A 20,454-nucleotide genomic window follows, 5' to 3' on the forward strand; every position below is an offset into this window, starting at 1 on the left:
GTCAGGAAAGGGATCTGTCATGATTGCATGGGGATGGTGTTTGGCATCACCGTATGTCAGTGTGGGTGTATGAAAACCATAATGCAAAGAATTCAGAACTGCTTTTCCTGGGGGGGGAATGACATTTGCAGACAATTCTGCTTCAACATGGAGAACTGAACTTTTAGAAAATAAAAATCTTTTTCTTTATGAGAAAGAAATAACATTGCTTCTTGCTGGCATTGTTTCTTAGGTAGAAATCAGATTCTATGTTTTACTTGTTTCTTTAAATCAGAAAAAAAAATTTCCTGCTGCACAAAGTTTTCAAGGACATTATTGAACCTGTCAAGTACATCCCTGTGGGTACATGGAGTCTCTCAGCAGTGGAGAGGGGGTAAAAGACATTCAGAAAACTCCCTCCAGGTCAACAATCTACTACTTCTTCTCTTCTCTTCTCTTCTCTTCTCTTCTCTTCTCTTCTCTTCTCTTCTCTTCTCTTCTCTTCTCTTCTCTTCTCTTCTCTTCTCTTCTCTTCTCTTCTCTTCTCTTCTCTCTCTCCTCTCCTCTCCTCTCCTCTCCTCTCCTCTCCTCTCCTCTCCCTCCTCTCCTCTCCTCTCTCCTCTCCTCTCCTCTCCTCATCCTCTCCTCTCCTCTCCTCTCCTCTCCTCTCCTCTCCTCTCCTCTCCTCTCCTCTCCTCTCCTCTCCTCTCCTCTCCCCTCCTCTCCCCTCCCCTCCCCTCCCCTCCCCTCCCCTCCCCTCCCCTCCCTTCCCTTCCTTTCCCTTCCCTTCCCTTCCCTTCCCTTCCCTTCCCTTCCCTTCCCTTCCTTCCCTTCCCTTCCCTTCCCTTCCCTTCCCTTCCCTTCCCTTCCCTTCCCTTCCCTTCCCTCTTTTCTCTTTTCTCTTTTCTCTTTTCTCTTTTCTCTTTTCTCTTTTCTCTTTTCTCTTTTCTCTTTTCTCTTTTCCACATGCTTTGTTCTTCACCTTTATTATTTGTCTTCTGAGCTGGAATCTTTCTTTTTGACAATATTATTAGTTTCATTTTAAGTGGGTTTTGTTGTTATTGTTGGGTTAGGGTTTTTTTCCTGTCTTGATTTCTTGCTTTTTTGGACCTCTTGTATTCTTATGGACATTGCTCTTATACAACTGTTCATTATTTGGCTGAGATTTTGTAGTATGATTATTTTCCAAGCAAATTCAATAAATTCAGAATATTTTTCTTCAAGTAAATCAAATTATGCCCAGAAATACTCTCCAAAGGAAAAAATGGAAAAAAAAAAAAAAAAAAAAAAAGACTGAGTTTATCTGCAAATCAACTGGTACCATTATAATATTCAATACATAATTGTCCCAGAAATGAGTTGTGAGTTATCCACAGCTTGGGAGGTGCTGTTTATGCTGCTGTAGGTTTGATCAACTAAAGTATCTCCACTGACAGCTACTGTATACGCTGAAGTTCACAGTGGAATCAACACACTTAGTATTTTCGTAAGGAGATCTAATAATGCAAGTTGAAAGAACATTATTTTCACTTTTAGAGATTATACCACTTGTGAAATAAAACTCTTGAGTAGTCTTACCAGAAATGACAATTTTTTTTGTTTGTTTGTTTAATAACATACAGAGTATTGTAGTATCTTCATTAAATATAAAATATATCTTGAAAGGCATTTCTTACACAGATATAATCAGCAACATAGATAACACACAATGTCTGTACAAATGTTTTTAGGAAGCTGTGTAAAAAGGGGAAGCAAAATAAATTGAAGGAAAAGGAACCATTCTCTTCTCAAATTCTCTGAAACAAAATAAACACTTCCCAAATTAAATTAGCACTATTAAAATAACTTTGTAAAAGTCACAGATAGTTAAACCTACAGATTTTACAAGGTTGTGTATGAGATTACAGTGAAATGTGACACTTCAGGTAGCTCTGACAGAATTTTCTGTTCTCAGCCAGATCGGCTTTTTAATTTTATTTAAGACAGGTGACTGAAGTTTTGGAAAGCACAGGACTTCTCATACAACAAAATCAGTAATCACAGGTTCTACACCAGAGAAGAAAGTAGAAGTGGTGGAATACCATAGCTACTTGCAGCGGTCTAATGTCAGCAGGAAATGCATCGTTTAACTCTGCACCATTGCAGAGGATTCTTTGAAAATAGCCAACCAGAACTGAGCTTCAGTCAGTGTCTTGCTTTGGTGTGCTCTCTGTTAGAAAAACAGGGCCCACAGTTGTGCTGTCAGGTGCATTCAGCATTCATACCAGGTATCTCTTGTGCAGCCTTTTCCAAAGCTTTGGCTCTCTTTCTCACTGGAAGATAGCCTCTATCTCCACTACACTGTTCACTGTAGTGATACATTTAGGACTGATGAAAAATCACCGAGGCAGAAAGTACCCTTTTAACAAATCAGATGTATCAGTATATGGACCATTTCCAGGCAAAGAAGAACTGAAAAGTACAAATCAGGCACCTTCTTCAGTACAAACCTGTGTATTTATAAAGAATGTACATGGAAACTGGTTTTGTTGAAAACAGTAAAAAGCTGTAATAACAGGAAGGTTTTCGGAGACAGTCCTCCACACAGCCAGGTGTCTCAGCAGATGCATTTGCCAGGATTTACCCAGGAAAACCTCAACCTGCTGGGCCCTGCAAGCAGCTTGTGCTCATGAGCACTGATTTCCATTGTCTCTGGCAACCTTAATCCAAACTCTATTTTGCCTCCTTCTTCTATTCAGCCTGAAAGGATAATTAACATGCTGATCAGTTTTATTGCCTGTCTGCAGAAGGCATGTCTGACAGGAGCCAGGATGACTTTTCAGCAGGACAGGATTTTTATAGCAACTTGCTGGAAGCACCTACATGCTAATAAAACTGGAAATTTATTTGAAGAAAAGATATACCTGAAGATTGTGTCCGCATTGGGGTTTTTTTCCCTTGTCCCATTTTCTTTGTTTACTAAAAAGGTTTACTTTACTTACATCTGGAGGAAATAAAAACAATCCATTCTGTGTGTGAATGTAATACTGTTCAGTGACTTCTTATTTCAGAAAATCCAATCCTTGTTCTCCTGGATGCATTCTCTGTTCCTTGCTCTATTCTTTCTCATACAACAGAGCATAAATACTGTCTGACAGAGAAAAGGGGAATTGCATTATGGAGCCCTTTCACAGACATTATTTTTCTTACCACTAAATTATCTCTAGAGAGAGGTCGTGCTGCAGCTGTTTGGATTGGTTTGTGAGGATTGTTTTTATTAAGGAATGATAGCCAGTTTTATAAGGCAGTTATCCAATCCTTGTGTATGAAACTCTACTGGACCCGTGCAGTCAAAGGAACTCGACGGAGGAATGTTTTTCCTTTTCCCTCACCTGTTCCCACGCCCCTGTTTTAAGGTACTTTATGACGGACTTTTATTTTGCAAACATTTAGAGACCAGCGCTGCTCAGTTCACAGGAACGAAAACCACACAGAATCCGTGCCGGTGTTTATCTGGTGCTCTCGGTTTCCCGGGGCACGGCCCGGGCGGTGAGCGCCGACAGGACCAAACCTCGGCCGGGGCCGAAGGGACAGGTCCGCACGGCCGGCCCCGCCCCCGCGACGGCCCCCGCCCCCGACCCCGCCCCCCGCTGGCGCCAGCCCCGCCCTCGGGCCCGCCCCCTGCGCCAGCCCCGCCCCCGGCCCGCCCAGCAGCCACGGAGGGGGCGGGGCCTCCTGCCGCCGCCGCGTCCCCGCCTCCAATTGGCGGCGGGGGCTGCGCGTGACCGGGCGGTGCGTGACGTAGGAGGAAGGAGCCGCCATTAGGGGCAGCGGGGCTGTGGGCGCGGGGTGGATTCGGTTGCCGTGTTCTTTTCCAGCCTCGGTTTCCGCCGCCTCGCCGGTGACTCCGCATCCCCGCCGGTCTCCCTCGCGGGTCCCCGTCCGGGCGGGCGGCGGCGGCGCCGCGGTGCGGCCCGTTGATGTGAGGCGCGGCTGGGCGGCGGGGCGCGGATGGCGGCGGGGGCCGGCGCGGCGGCCGGGGGCCGCAGCTTCTCCTTCAAGGTGGTGCTGCTCGGGGAGGGCTGCGTGGGGAAAACCTCGCTGGTGCTGCGCTACTGCGAGAACAAGTTCAACGATAAGCACATCACCACCCTGCAGGTGCGGGCCGGGCCGGGGCGGGGCGGCGGTGGTGTGGGGGGTCCCGCTGTTCTCCCCTCACCTTGCGCACCTCCTCGCCCCGCTGGCAGAGCCTTGTTTGCAGCTCAGCGGCAGCCGGAGCCACCGTCGCCTCTCGCCAACGGTGGCTGTCCCCTACCGAGTTTGCTGGATGCCAGTTTTCTCGTTCTCTTCCCGCCTCAGTTCTAAGCTTTCAGTGTTTAGGCCTCCTTTCTACTCTACATATTAACTGCTCTGTTTTTTCCATTTACGTATATGAGTGTCTTCATTTGAATCTTGGAAAGTATGATGCAAAAGTAATGTTGTTATTGTAACCATTGTTAGTGGACTGATGACTAAGTGTTTCATACGTGCTGCGTTTCTGTTAATCACAGTCTTCCTCATGCTCTTAAATCCTAACACTAGCACTATCTAGACGTTTCTGGATAAGGAGAACAGCTTTCACAAAATGGTTTATGAGATTAAGGCTTATGATTTAATAACAGCAAAGATTCTTAAAGCTTAACTGCTTGTCACGACAGCTCCCTGAATTTTGGCTGGATTCTCCGTAGTCTGCTGTTATAAAGAACTAGAAAGTGACGTTCTGGTAATGAAATGTGACAGGGTGCCTGCTTGAAAGAAATGGTTTTTTTTCATGGCCTACTAGTTAGTGATGGATGGCGTGCATGACATGGTACAGAAAAAACTGCTTGTACTGTACATGGTCTCAGAAAGCATGTTTTGAGGTTTGTGTTGTGAGTGGTGTGTTAAGTCTTTCAGGATGTCATCTTGCATAGGTGAAAGTGTGGTTTTAATGTATACTACTCTTAATTTTTTTTTTTTTTTAATAAAGAAACAAACTCTGCCACTTGGTGGACCAGTAGTGGGTTTTGAACTAATTTTTAGTTTCTTGACGTACAGAAGAAATAGTAGGTGATATTAAAAACGAAAGAGTTTTAAGGTAGCTATGTGCCATTCCCATGCATTTAGGAGATATTTCTTGAATCATGTCTCACAGAAGTAATTAATAGTGAAACTTGCCCTTAAAACCAAAGTAGCATTATAGATACGTTAGAAGCAATACAGGAAATGTTTCATAAACAGGTAATGTAGCTCCATTTTTGCTGTGAAGAGGTAAAAAGAATATGTTTTAGACTTTGTTATTCTGTGTTCATATCCAGCTTTTGGGTTAACCTATTGGTAGGTTTACTAGGCAAGGTATTTAGGAAGCTAGTTGTAGCTGTCATGCCACAGAAGTGCCTGATAGCTTGTAGGTGTCAGAGGTGCAGTAAAACTGTAGCGTTGAGCAAACAATCAGTTCAAGTGCATCAAAATAATCACGTGTATCTGAGTTCTCATATCACATGTTTTAAGAGTTGGTCCAAGTAGATTGTTATGTAATGAAGCTTATGCTTGTTGTTTGGGTTTTTTTGTTTTTTAAATCTATAGTGGAAAACCTAAAATTATAAACAGAAACTGGGTTGGAATACAGGCTTTGGTCACAAATATCATTAAACATACTTCTAAATTGCTTCAAAATGCTGATAGGAAAACGTCTGTAGATAGCATGGCTCCAAAGCTTTTGCTTTTGACTGTCTGGAGAAGGGTGTGTTGGGGAGTGGAAGCACGTGCTCGCAGTTCCTACTGAGATTTTGTTTCTCCATTGTAACCAGATCTGTGGTTGCTACCTCTTTTAACTGACTGCACATTGTTTATCGAGTTGTTTGCTTTTCTGTTCTGAGCCCCTTTGGCCACATATGCATTTTACTGTGTGTAAAATACAATGTCAAGTGCGGTTGAATCTTATTGTGCATCGTGTGCACTTGTAAATTATTATCTTTATTACTTTTATTGCTCTACATCTTACAGTTCTGGGAAAAAAATGAAGTAAATTAGAAGATAATTTAAAAATAGGGTGAGGAGAAACTAGGGTATCTGATTAAGCAACGAAGGAACATGTTTGCAAAGCACTCTTTGGTTTTTTTAAGATAAAAGGCTTAATCTGATAAGGTTGCTTTGTTTCATGGCAACAGTTCAAAGTATTGCACCAAATTCCTTTTGTTCCAATAAAGCCAAAATTAGATAAATACTTTGCTTCTGGTCCAGCAAAGGAGTGACAATGATGAATCATCTGAAGATGATCGCTAGATATTGAGACAAGAGGCTCTCCATCTACAATATTCTCTAACTTAAAAACAGAAAGTATTGCGAAGTGCTTTATTCCAGTATGCAACAAAAAATGTGGTGAGACTGTAGCCTTCTGGAAACTTAATTTAGGGATGTTATTGTGCTGTGAATTTATTCTTTGTATACGCAAGTAGGTAAGTTTCTTTGGTGCTAGTAACAGAACACTTGGACTAAAAGGGAGCAGTTTCTCCTCTCTGTCCACTGCCCTTCTCTCAGTGCTAACCAGAGTGCACTGGAAACTCCTCTGATTTAGGAGGCTGCTGGGATGTGTTGCTGCAGTTGTATTAGTATCAAGTCATGTACTTAAGATATTGATGATCTGCATGTTGAAGTTAAGGTAGCTATTGATTCACAGAAGAAAGCATCTAGTTAGAACATTGTGGAAAAGCTGATGCAGGAAAAGTAGGGGGTTTTGCACACAATTGATATAATTCATAACCTGTTGGCAGACCTGGCAGGGCAGTTAGAATTGGTTCTCATTGTTTGAAATATTAAACTAAGTCCTCTCATCTTGATACAATAATTGTAAGATATAAATTGATATCTAGTGAACTGTGCTGGAGTTACTGCAATAATAAGCCTACTGTCAAAGTATTGGTTTTTTTAATTGGGTAAATACTTTTAATTATTTAATTACCCAAGATAAATACAGCTTCTGAATATTGCTCTCTTAAATGTGTGGAGGATTGTGGAATATCCAACCCAAGAGAGCTGCTGATATGGTTGTAATTGTAGAGTTCCTGATTCCTTTGATGGACCTGGCATAACCTGGAAAAGCTGTCTTTGTTATCAGAATAGCTGGGGGTGATGGAAGACAAGGTAAGGAAGTTCAGTGCTGTTATGCACTGGTTGTATGCCTGACCTGCTTCTGTTGAACATGGGGCACTCAACGGCACATGCCACACACCTGCTTTTGTTCAGTGACTTTCAGGAGACTCTTCCAGCTGTGTCTTCCTTGTGTTCTACTCAAGCCCCTTTATCAGCTCCTAGCAGGGCCTGGTGGGCATACAAAACTGAACTCACAGAATAAAGAAAGTATTTCCTACAGCCACATCAAAAGATTGGAGTTGTAGCTCTTATAATTGTGTTAGTCTTTTCTAAGTGCCTATGTATTCTTTAAACCAGTCATAAGACAGTAGAGTCAAAATATGAAAATTAGAAGCTTCAAAGAGTTGTTTGAAATTACTTATCTTTGAATTAACCATGGTCCTGTGAGTTTTTGAAAGTCCTAGCAAAAATGAGCTATCATAGTTATTAATGTAATGTGGAAAAGAGCTTCTGATTCTAAATGAAGTCACAACTCAGACTTGCAGTACTCAATTCAGTAACTTTTTGGGAGATTAGAGAAAATGTTGAAGATTTTTCTATGTGCAATTGCCTAATGTCCTGTAGGAAGTCAAAGGTTTGACTTTGAAACTTGACAATCTTTAAAATCTTGACAACTGATTTTTTTCTTTAGACTATCTGAAAACAGAAGTTAAGGCTCTTTCTTATGTGTCGGGTTTTTCCAAATTTCTAAAAGCTACATAGTCCTGCTATTCACTTGGTTGGTTGTTTTTCTCCCTCACTACCCTCAGAATGGTTGGGGAGGAGTATGTGTGTGTTGAAAGGCTAAAAGATATTAGTTGGTTTACCTTGGACATGTTTGCCACTGTGGATGTAAAATATGTTTTATTGATGATAAATACACCAAACTTAGGCATGCCTACTAATTAATGAGCGGAGCTTGTTAACTGTATTCTTCAAGTATGTGAACAGAATAAAGAAGAATGTAGCATTAAATCTGTAGTATAGTATTGTGACACTAAAAAGCCTTACATGCATGTAGGAGTCTTTTAGTACTGGGGTATATAAAAAATGGAAATCTCTATCTGAGTGATAAAGGACAGTATTCCTATCAAAAGCTGTAGTACCTGAGGTTCAGGTTATACTGAAGCAAAACTCACCTATGTAGATAAACCTACTTTAGTTTTTGGTTTGTCAGGTAGGAGATATACTTGTGCTATTAGCTGGGCGATTGTCTAAAGCTACAATGATATGACTTTATGGATACTGAGTTCTCTGTGTTTTGAAATATAAATACTTTCTGTGGAAGATTTTTCTGCTCAGAAATTGATTCTCAGATACTTGTGTGAAATTCACATCAACTAAGCAGATTTGGATTGTTGGTGTTATGACAAAAGCAAACATTGCTCAGAAAAGCTCTTCCTTTGAGATTTGCAGTAGAATATTGAGTACTTTAATACAGCAGATCAATAAAATATTGTCAGGTAATCTTTCTTCATTTTGTCTAACAATAGCTTCTCTCCCTCTGGCCCAAGTGTTGGTGAATTAAAACTTCTGAAGTTGCCTCCATGCTTTTGGCTTTTAAACTATGGTGTAATACAACAAATGATGAAGACTACTGATGAGTTAATCGTCAGGGACAGCTGTTTGAAAGCCATCAACTACTTTCTCTAGAGCTTTTAATTAAAGAATGAAGTTTCTGATGTTGAAGATTTGCTACTTCTCTGTTAAACTGTTTGTTACAGGTTCACTAGAGGGTCAAATCCATTTAATGTGCTGTCTGGAAGTTTTTCCAGACTTTTTGACTCACTACTACAGTGAGTCCCTTCACTGTAAACTGAGGGAGTAGTGTAGTGTTAATACTTTAGTTATGTTGGTCACAAGGGTTGTAGTGATCAGTTCTTTGCTATCTATTCTTGGAAGGTATCTATTTTTCTTCTGTTCTTTTCTCTCTCTGTTCTTTTTATCAGACTTTATGGAAAGGTGTGGGGGAAGGTGCAACTTAAAGATGAAGACAGTTTTTTTTAATCATGTCATCTTGGGTCATACAGATGTCAGGGAAGTAGCTGAAGAGCTGGAGCTGCTCTAGCAACTGAATGTTGAATGACTTTAACTGTAGTACAGGCAGCACTTCAGAATGGCACTTTGACAGCAGTTCAGGCTGGTGTACATTGAACTACTGTGATCTTCTGTGTGCATTCTGGTTGCTTGTGTAGTTAAGCAGCAAGTTGGTTCAAGCAGCTCATCTGGCCCATGACACTTTGCATATATGTGACTCTTGGTTCTGTGGCTGGTCAGTGCTTGTACAGAGAGCTCCTCTTGGGCTGCTGCAATCCAGCCTAAAATAATCTGTGATGAATGTCTCATAAAATACCACTGAGTACTTGTTTGAACCAAATGTAAACTGAGGTAAAACTGAAAGGAAACTGACTAATAATTTAAGGCAGAAGACACAAGTTAGCCCTTGGTAACTGAATTGTTTGATATAACATGTTACTGCTAGTCTTTAGAATGAGGGAGCAGGTTTGTAATGCATTAACACCTTGAGACCCTCTTCTGGTCCATTAAATTGTATTAAATTATATTCCCTTTCTAGCTGTCAAATTACAGACTTGGTAACAGAGGTGGTGTCTGAACATGTGAATCATACAAGTTTGGAGTAAACCAGACCTACTCAAGTTACTGCAGTTAGATTAACCTTGCAATGTGCTCTGGTCCTGTAAAACATTTCCAGAAGTTAAAGTAGTGGAATTCTAAGGCAGCTTGTATGCTAATTCTGAGGCTTTTCAGCTCAAACGAACAAAAACAGAAACAAAAAACAGATGAGGGTGAGTTGTGGGCTCACTTCAGCAAAAAAAGGGAAAAGTTACAAACAAGGAAACTGGTGAAATACTAGTGTTCCAAGATATTTGGAGATAACTGAAAACAATAGTTTATGGTTCTCGTAGCTTACTAATAGTGAACTACTTTGCCTCATTCCTGCAGATTAAAAATCCTGTTAGACGGGTTCCTACCCAAACTTCATGTACTCTTGTGAAATGCTTTGAGTTCAGCTTAGACTTATGTTGTGAATTCAGACTGTTTCCACACAACTCATCCTTCCCAAATCATTTGAAACAACAGCAAAAAGATCTAGTAAATGATTTGCTTAACCCAAATTTTTTTAGAATAGGCTGCTGGCAAACTGTAGTGAAATGACTAACCAGCTTAGTATTGACTTAGCCTTCTTGCTTACAGTCTTTCGATCTGGAAATACGTTTTTTATTGATTCTGATGCTTTATTAGTAAATTATTTTGAAATCAAATTATGTATTTAGTATGTAAAACTTAATTCTATTCTGTTTTCCTTTCCAGGCGTCTTTTCTTACAAAGAAGCTGAATATTGGTGGAAAAAGAGTAAATCTTGCAATATGGGTATGTTTACATTTCTGTTTTTTTCCTTCTTAGCTAATTAGAATTTCTTTTTTTAAACAAAAAAATTACTTAACCTTACTGTATAACTAGTCTTAGGCACTTATTAAAGTAAACTTTCCCAAGTATTTGGATTTCCTTGAAGTATTGTTTGCTTTAAATGCTAACAAGTGTATCTTAAATGCAGGATACAGCTGGTCAAGAAAGATTTCATGCATTGGGGCCTATCTACTACAGGGATTCCAATGGCGCTATTCTAGTATATGATATAACAGATGAAGACTCTTTTCAGAAGGTACTGGCAGCTTTTACATCTAAACTGTGAACTGGTGGAGAGATCATCTGTGATATGTGTAAACAGAAGTCTTCTGTTTTCAGCAATATATATTTGTAAATCGTGTAATGAAAGTATATAGCTTATTAGTATTCTTTTGAAGACCAACTTCCCTGCTATCAGGTTATTCAAAGAACACCAGAGGAGTAGTTCAGTTTCTTAGAGCACGGTGCTAATAAGACCAGAGTTGTGGGTTTGATCCCTGTGTGGGCCATTCATTTAAGAATTGCACTTCATGATCCTTGTGGGTCCCTTCTGACACAGAATAAACTGCGATGTAGCTGTGTGAGTTACCTGTGACAGGCTATAAACATAAACCTGGACTGTTCTCATGGTATGCCATACTGATCTTTACTGTATAAACCAAAATACTAAAAGCTACTAAGTGATGTCACCTTTTACGGATCTGAGAACTCTGAAATTGCAGTACATGGTAGTGGAGACATTCCTTCTCTGTGATAAGTTACTTGTTCTTCAAATCCTCATAAAAATGTGTAATGTGATGGCTAGTTATTTTATGGCTGTATTAGTTTATTAGTTTGGTCAGGTGAGGTTTTTTCCTACTCTGTGTCAATCTGTGCTCCCACTCTAGGATGTTTCAGCTGAAAACTAGTGACATTCTTTTCTAAGCAAGTTTGTCTCTGATTAGATTTTGGCAATGCCAGTTGGACTTCTGTGTAGAGAGAAGTGAGAAATTGTGGTTGTATGGGCAAGGCTTGGGTTAGCAATGATAGAAATAGATGTAAGGGTACATACGGATTGACAACAACTTAATTTTAAAAGTCTGGTGTAAGGCAATTAAAGCACTTGTGGTGGCAGTTAAACACTTGCTGCCACCTGCAGAATGGTGATGACTTCTGGATACTGCTTCAACTTGTGCCTTTTCATGCTGAGCCCTACACAGTAAAATGAGGAATACCAAAACATTTAAATGTGCAGAAGAGGGAAGGCTGATTTATGGAAGATTCTGCAGAAGTACTACTGTATCACGTAGCCTAATTTATTTTTAGGTTCTTGAAGTGATTTCCTCTCTTCACAATTATTCCCTTAAAATAGCAGTTCCTAAGTCAATGCAGTTATCATACAACTTTCAAAGCCTGAGAACAGATTTGATAAGATACCTTACCATCAGCTGACTTGACATGCTTGTCCCATCTGTTCTCTCATGAAATAAACATCTGTTATAATCTAACCTGAAAAACTCAACTCAGGTGTCTCGACCTTTAAAGTATTATTTGTGGTCTGTCAGTAAGTGCCTGTGATCTCATGTCTGACCCAAAGTGGGCCATGCAGTGAACTTGCTATATTGAGCGTGAGTTATATTTCTGGAGTAATTGAACCATTTTATCTAAGTAATTTGCTCTTAATTTCACTTGCAAAATAAAACCTGCTGAACAAGGGCAATGTATTTTTCCATCTATCTTGTTGTAAACATTTTTGCTTTAAGTTTAGAGTAGATGGTTAATGAAGGAAGTGGGATGGTTCCACATTGCCTAAGTTAATAGTATATCAAGTGAAAATAAACTCATCTCTGTTCTTTTTGCAGGTAAAAAACTGGGTTAAGGAATTAAGAAAAATGTTGGGAAATGAAATCTGTTTATGTATAGTAGGTAAGTCCTTTTCAACATAACTTAATTGAAACACATAGCTTTTTGATTAATAGCATCTTCCAAATGCTGGTTTGATAGCTTGTACATGTGAGGGGTAAAGCTTATGTTAGATATTTAAAATTAAATTGGAGCTAGACTTTCAGTAGATCACATTGAGGAAAATAAAGAGTTTGATTGAAAAAATAAGCTTTTTAATTATACACTATCAGAAGGGCATGGTCCAGACACCTGCAGACAGTAGTTCAACAAAAAATATATATTATCCTTTTTTCAAGTACTCTAACTTATGGCTTTTCTTGGTGGCATAAGCTAGGTGCTTGTCTGTTTTGATAATTAAGTGCTTGCAGGTTGGAGTGAGTTTTAAAGCTTGGCTATTTCAATGCAAACAGAATGCAACAGAAATGCTTGGTTTAGATTTAAATCTGATCTAATTACTAAAATACTTCCATGACGTTAGATATGTGGACATTCTACAAAAATTACCTCTGCAGGTAAGGTGCTAATAAGTCACCAAAAAAAGGGGGGCAAAAAGGCTGAATTGTGTGCTTTATATGGAGGCATTTAGCTGTCCTGATCGCTATACAGAAGTAGCACTTCATTGCCTGTAAATGCTTGTGTGAAATGAGATTCTCAAATCATATTGTCCTTGAAAGTGAGACCTGGGCAAGAGCTGATGTTTACTGGGACAGCTTGAGAAAATGGAGTACCATAATTACATGTCTGCTTTCTTTTTTGGGTAATTTTAAAGTACAAAGACTTAAAAGATTAACTTGCTTTCAACAGGTAACAAAATAGACTTGGAAAAAGAGAGACATGTTTCAGTGCAAGAAGCAGAAATGTAAGTCACACTTATTACTAATGGAAACAGTCATTGCAGAATTATGCTGGAGTAATAAACTCGTGATGGTGTTAACACAGCAGCCAGCTAGGCACTGCTGGCTTATGCCTGCCAGTTGTTGAATGTTCTGTTAGTGTCTGAGTCACAAGGTGTCCTGACTGACCAAACTGCAGCTTGAGAGTTGTTTGTGATTAAAGTTGACATTTGCAGTTTAAATCCATTTTTAGACATGAAATTTTCTTAATTTCATCTAGTGTGTTGCATCAGTCCTGGCTGTTTTAAGCACATAGCTTTTTTTTTTTTTTTTTTTTTTTAAATTAAATAAGCATGTGTAGATGGACTCACAAGTCAGAATGAAACCTCTTGTGATCATCTTATTCCTTCATATAAAGTGTATTAGAAAGATTGAGTCCTTTTCCTACAATGAAGCTCTATATCTGCATTTCTACAGGTATGCTGAATCTGTTGGAGCAAAACATTATCATACGTCAGCTAAACAGAACAAAGGAATTGAAGAACTGTTTCTTGACCTTTGCAAAAGTAAGTATTATGCAGTTGATTGGTAAGGAGCTCATTTATAAAACACATCAGGCTTCAGAAATACTTTTCAGGCCATATAGAAAAGTTTTAGTGTAAAGTACTACTTAGAACTTCATTTCAGTCTACTTCAAGCCACTTGTATTCTGTCACAGCTCTGGAAGCTTGATCTGTGGGTGCTTACAATACTGTAAATTCATGCTGTACTCCAAAAATGTCTTGGTTATTTGTTGGATCACTGACTGCTGTTCCACTTACCATACATAAGTAGTAACCCAAATCAGACTTCATGTTACTGGTCTCACCACTGCTTGCTTCAAATCCTCTGTTTCAACCTCTTTCAAAAATCTTCTCAAGTAATGTCAATTACAAATCATAAACGCAAAGCTTAAATTAATGCAAGTTTTACACAGAAATCTAAACAAATGGTATCAAAGATCATGATATGTCACAAAAATGCAACATAAGCAAGTAATCCTATTAGTTGTATTTCTGTGATGAAAGACTTTAAGGAAAAGGTCTCCTGCGTTTCTGAAGAGGTAATTGGAGGAGATTTTTTTGGGAGGGTGGAGTTTGGTTGGTTGGTTGGGTCTTTTTAACAGTGTTAATGATATGGATGGGTAAATCTAGCTTTTGAAGTTGCTAAGTCCAGGAGCACCTGAGGATCTCTATGGTTTCTCTTGGTTACTAGGAGCTGCTTTGTGTTGGGTGCTTTAGAAAAAATATTTAGTATGTTCTTGCAGCTATGCCATGTGATACCTGAGTACTTAGTTCTGCGTAACAAATAGGAGAACCATTCTTGCTGAACTTCTGTCTCTGTGCATGTAGTTCAGATAGATTAAGGTAGCAGAGTCTTAATCTAAAAACTTAGTGGAATGTCATCTAATACACTTCTTTCTTTACAGGAATGATTGAAACTGCTCAAGTGGATGAAAGAGCAAGAGGCAATGGCTCCAGTCAGTCAGGAATGGCAAGGCGAGGTGTACAGATCATTGATGATGAGCCACAAGTACAGAGCAGTGGAGGGTGCTGTTCTTCTGGATAATTATAAAACTGTGCATCACTGCCCTCTCAATATGAAGACTGCCATATTCCAAGTCACACATTCTTTACCAATGGAGTAATAGAATTAACAGTATTTAAAAATAATCACATGTAACACTGCAGAGACCTTAAGTGCTAAACTAGTGGCGTCTGTGACCAGAGAATTGGCGTTTTCTACAGTGGTTAACAAAGCAATTACCAATGGCCTTTTTACATATTTTTCTTTAATGAGGAATAATATGCATGTAGAAAAGACCTACTTAAAGGCTTCATTTATATTCTTTTAAATCAGATCATTATTTAATAACTTATATACATTGTTGTTGGAATGGTATACGTTTTTGCAGCTCTTTGTATTTTGTGGTAGATGGAATTGTATCACTTCTAAAATGCAAATTGATTTTTTTTAAATTAGCAGATATCTGAATTAATATTTTTGCAGGGCCTCCACAAGCCTATAACTCAACTACTTTGATATATTCTGTTCATCTGTATGCCAAGCTGATAAAATACATTGTAAATTACATATTAAATATTTTATCTGCTTTTACAGTTGCAGGTGCAGAAATATGTACATCAGTCTTGTCAGTGATTGTGAAGTGAATAAGTCAGTGAAAGATGCAAGCTTTTCATGTGCACTGTTAAATTGCTCATTCTATTCCCCTACCTGAAAACAGCTTTGGTTTTGGATGCATCCATAGCTACAGCAGTTCTTTAATCCATTTCTGGCAAGCAGCAGTATTTAAAGTATCCCCTTACTGGAAGAGAATGTTTCCGTAGACTGCTGTTTAACACTGAGGTGTTTGACTCACAGCTAGAACAGTTGGTGCATGCACATACCTTGCCTCTGCAGTTACTTTGTCCTCTCAGAAGATCCCCAGAAAGTCAAAGCAATTTAGCCTTCATCTGTCTGGTAGCCAGTAAACCAGATGCATGGGAAACTTTTTAGCTGCTTTAATACATTTGTTTCCAAAGACAGCTTTATAAACTATTCATGAGCATATTTTTTCCCCTGCAGGGCTTGAGTGAACACTTAATTGGCATTAACTACAACTTCTGATTCAGAGTGATTAAATTGAAGATGTGAAACTTGCCAGACGTAGCTGTAACTTTGGGGGTTCTAGGCAGAATTGAACTTACTCTCAACTTGCTCTTTCTCCTGTAAAACATTTTGAAAAAGCGCATTTAAATTTCAGGAGGAGGGTTTTCAGAAAAAAGTGTAAACTATTATCACAAAAACACAAGTGGTGGTAGCTGAAACTTCAAAATGTTTTGTGCTCTTGACTTTTTTTTTACTTAAGTTGTCATGCTTGGAAAAACAGTAAAGGTGATGTCTATGACAAAGTAGAATATCCTTGGCCTTCCTTTTTCTGAAAGGTAGATTTAGTATTGCATATGAATGCACTGAATGGTGTGGGTATGTTCTGATACACAGAAAAAGTAGTAGTAACAAATTAGTCTGTGTAAGAGAAGTGTGCTGTCTTCGATCTGATTTTTATTTTCTCTGAAATAATAGGCGGCTTTGATACAGACTGATCCTGGTGCATTTTTTCCTTTTTTGCCTTAACTGTGGTGTAGGTACTTTTTCTTAGACTACCATTGCTGTGCTCTTCTGATGTGTTTGTATGCATGATGGAGAAAGGTGGTCTGTTCATGATAGTGAAGATAAAGTTTCTTGGCTGTGCAGAGCTTTGGTGTGAATCTAAAATCTGTGATCATATGTGTCAACATGTAGCAACACCATTAACTTTCACATATCTAACAAAAGTCAGCTCTGACCAAGTTGAAAACCAGATAGATACCAGTGTTAGAAGAAATCAAACAGCCTTGTAAGTGTTACAATATATGAAGATGCAAAGAGTGAAATTGTCAAGTCTTGATGCTTGAGAATAGGAGTTTCAGGGGTTTTGATTCAAATTTAATTTTTTCCATCTCTGCAAATAAAATCCCAAACGGCCCAACTTCAACTAAACTTAGTTGAAGCAGTTGTGTAGAATGTATCTTTCTGCCTGCAGCTAAAGAGTTTTTAAGTATATTGTGTAGTAGTGGCATCCCATGTGACTTCTAGCAATTACAAAACTGTCACAGGCATGTTGATACTAGTGTTTAAGTCTCTTACAGAATTAAAACTGTTACTGCTGAAAACTTTGGTGGGGATAAAGAAGTCTACAATTTTGTAATACTAAAAAGGTTCTGGTTGCTATTAGTGAAGTATTTTTTCTAAGAAAATCTCAAGTTACTTTTCTTAAGCTACAACATAAAGAAACTCACTGGAAACCTTCCTGTCTGAGCTGTGGTTTGGTTGGACTTTATTTATGAAACTTAGAACTTGTATTTGCAGGGTGTCATTATATAACTGGATGAAAGTATAGCTTTGCAAAGTCAGGGAAGCCTGGTTGAAGACTAGACAGAGGTGAAAATATGAATTATTTAGACTGATCAACATAAGGCTTCAGCTATTCATTGTTAGCAGACAAAATACAACAGTTCCAGGAAAAAGCATTTTTGTCAAAGATACTGAGAATGTTCTTTGTACTTGATACACAAAAAAGCACAGATAGCTTGATTTTCCTATATTTGAGTAGGATCTTACTCAAGTAACCTGGTGTTACTAGTATGTGGCTTGCTTTTCAAGAACGTTGAATCTTGCATTTGGTCTAGATTGCCTGGTCTGTACGTCTGAAGGAGAACTGTTTTCTTGTTGTTGACTTCCATGGCTGTAAACAAATAAGCTATTTCTCATTCTTTTGAGAAGTGAAAGGGAACAAGGCTTTGTTCTTTACAAAGTACCTCTGTTGTGGGGCAAATAGCCAGATGTAGCCACATGCCTGCTATAGCATGTGTAAATCAACACTGAGCATGCTTCCTCAGGGTTTATCTTGACAGAGATTACTCACATACATACTAAAATAAAACGGTCTTACTTTGTACCATACCTTTCTAAAACAACTTTTAAGTGCTTGCTCACAGTCTTGATGCTGCTACTATGAATACATGAGCTACCTATGAAACTTTATCCCTTGCTGAAATAAAATCCAACAAGCCAAAGTCCAACTGTTTTAATGCAGCAGTATGTCTCTCTGATAGTAGTTATTCATGGACCTTGTGTACTGCACTTGGACTTCACTTCAGAAGCTATAAAAGATGGGATAGACTGATTCAGACAAGGACAAGCAAATTCAGATGTGTAGCATTTGGGCATGACTGTAACTAGCTGCAAAGACTGGAAGAGATAGCTTCATCTGGTTAGCAGTGGTCTTGCACATGATTCCAAAATAGGGGTATCCAGATGAACTGTATGGGATGGTCTGTCGAAGCAGTCAAGTAATTGTGTGTTACTTTCATTATATTATATGATTTTCTTCAGTGTTAACACATTGTGGACAGGTATTTTTGCATCCTACCACGCTGAAAACTGCCTACAGTTCTTAAAGAACTTAGTAATTACATTTCTACTTTAGTTTCCAAACCAGATGAAAAAAGCTTTGCAGAAAGGTATGAAGTTATGGAAAGTGGTTAGATCTCAACTGGAGTTCTCAAAAAATGTGGGATGCTCTCAGGAAAAAAAGTTTAAATGCAGCTCTGGCGTCTCCATAAGCTGAGACCAGTTAAGTGATATGAATAGTAGAATAAGAGGGAATAAGAGTTGGAGCCAGCCACAACCCGTTTTTCTGCTTTTAGTGGAATTAAAAGGAGAAGTAGGTAAAAAAAGAATGTTTGAAAAACGGAGGGGCTGGTGGTAGGCTGCTGAGTAAGGTGCTGAGCTAACCTTTAATTTAAGTTGCTACAGAGCCTCAGCAATGGCAATATCTTATTCAGAACTTCTAATACCACCTCTTGGGTTGTTCTTACTTCTGTGAAATACCATTTTTGCTTTATTAAAGAGAATGCAACTAACTCTGAGTAGGCTTTCAGGAACTATGCTAACCTGCTTAAAACTTATTAGAATATGCTAATGTATTTACTATTTACATTTCACTGACTTTGTTAATCTTAGTTTGCATCAAATCCTACAATTTTTTTCTTGAGGAGTCAAGAAGTATATTGTGCTATGAGAGTAACTTTTACTTTACTACAATTGTGTCAAGGAGTAAGACGATGACCAAGATCCTTAGCACTACTTGCTGTGCAAGCTCAACAAGGTCCCCAGACTAGCTCTTAACAGTGCTGGGCACTTGCTCCTGCTACTCTTTGGAGGATTCTGCTCAACATCAGGATTTGCCGCCTTTACAGGCAAGCCTGTACATATCAGTGATGTAGCTGTCTAATAAATTTAAGCTTTTTTATCAAATAACAATGTATATTCTTTGCTCCTGCATGTTTTGGAGCTGTCACTGGCCTCTGTATTGAGCAGAATTAGATGGAGATGATTTTGAGTGTAGCATAGTATATGGAATGTTTCTTGTCTTGAGATGGCTTGAAAAGTGACAGTCCCTGAAAAAGTCATCATGATGACAAAGTATTATTCTGCGCAAGATAACAGAAAATAGTTTGGCTTGGAGAAATTTTTACTGCAATATGATTAAAATGATGAATTGCTCTACTTCTAAAATGAAAACTTGTTTCAAGCTGATCTCGAGTCTTTATTTTTTTAAGACCTAGCTTTGCTTAAGTTGGCCAATGCATTAAATTGATTGCCATGTTATACAGCCATAAACGTAACTTTGATTGTTGGGAGAAACAGCATACTTGTTCATATTCTACTGACCAGTTTAGATCTTAGATTGTGTTTATTCAGTACCAGGATGTTGAAAGATAGACTGAAAAAATAGTTGTTTTAATATATTTCCACTGCTTTGTGCACTCAGGCAAGTCGCAGGGATGTGATGCAGCTGCAGGCTCACTGTGAAAAATGGACTTCTCTCTCTTTTCCTGCTTCTTGGCTGCATTGATCCTTGCTGCTAAATTACTGTGACAGGAAACTGGGTGCTGTGCAAGAAGAGAAGTGCACCTTCTCTCCTTGCTTCTCTAGCTCTTCTAGACAGTAATTGGCACTACAGCAGTAATACCCAGTTCCTCTCAGTTTGGTAAGATTTCTTTTTTCCTTGAGAGGAGCTTTTCTTACATCCTGACAAATACTTTTTTTCAGTTTATCTAGTCTCACTGATCCCTTCAAGGGATTTTAGTACTTTATTGTAGGCTACCAAAAATTGTTTAATTTGAAAGCATGACAAGGAAGGATAATGAGTAGCAGTTTTACAGCAGTCTTCCCTAACAATTGGTCATATCCCATCTCCAAAACAGTGAAGAGAGAATATTGAAAGTTTAATGGTGAGTCCTTGCTAGCTCTGTATCTGACTCTTGATTCTTGGCTATTAAAAGTCAGTTAAAAGAAATCTCAGTTGAGAGGTTTTGAGAGAGCAAGGGCTCTCTCATCATCAGATGCATTCCTCATCAGATGTAAATAGTTGGTATCCTGTGACAAATCCAACGTCATGTTTTTGAACTGTTGAAACTGTTAAATCATAGACTCTTCTTCAAGTTAACAATCACTTCATTCTGATAAGTTACCGAATTTCAGAGTTGCAATGGAAGAGAACAAGTAGTTTCTTTTTCAGAACAGGAAATGTAAAACTGCCTAATAAGGCTTGTTT

General features: G+C 38.8%; 1 protein-coding gene across 1 annotated transcript; it reads left to right on the forward strand.

Annotated features, from left to right (window-relative positions):
• Positions 1–3,734: 3,734 nt before the first annotated feature.
• RAB21 (RAB21, member RAS oncogene family) lies at positions 3,735–16,548 on the forward strand. Its single transcript, XM_066319183.1, has 7 exons — positions 3,735–4,116; positions 10,441–10,500; positions 10,685–10,792; positions 12,378–12,441; positions 13,225–13,279; positions 13,731–13,819; positions 14,722–16,548. The coding sequence occupies exons 1-7, from the start codon at positions 3,970–3,972 to the stop codon at positions 14,859–14,861; spliced, it is 663 nt and encodes a 220-aa protein (XP_066175280.1). The 5' UTR covers positions 3,735–3,969; the 3' UTR covers positions 14,862–16,548.
• Positions 16,549–20,454: the final 3,906 nt, after the last annotated feature.

This window comes from Sylvia atricapilla, chromosome 5 (assembly GCF_009819655.1).
Source record: "Sylvia atricapilla isolate bSylAtr1 chromosome 5, bSylAtr1.pri, whole genome shotgun sequence".
NCBI lineage: Eukaryota > Metazoa > Chordata > Aves > Passeriformes > Sylviidae > Sylvia > Sylvia atricapilla.

Coding starts and splice junctions, on each gene's coding strand:
- RAB21 (XM_066319183.1), top strand. CDS start 3,970: ATGGCGGCGGGGGCCGGCGCGGCGGCCGGGGGCCGCAGCTTCTCCTTC. Junction 10,501..10,684: donor GAGTAAATCTTGCAATATGG/GTATGTTTACAT, acceptor TCTTAAATGCAG/GATACAGCTGGTCAAGAAAG. Junction 10,793..12,377: donor ATGAAGACTCTTTTCAGAAG/GTACTGGCAGCT, acceptor TTCTTTTTGCAG/GTAAAAAACTGGGTTAAGGA.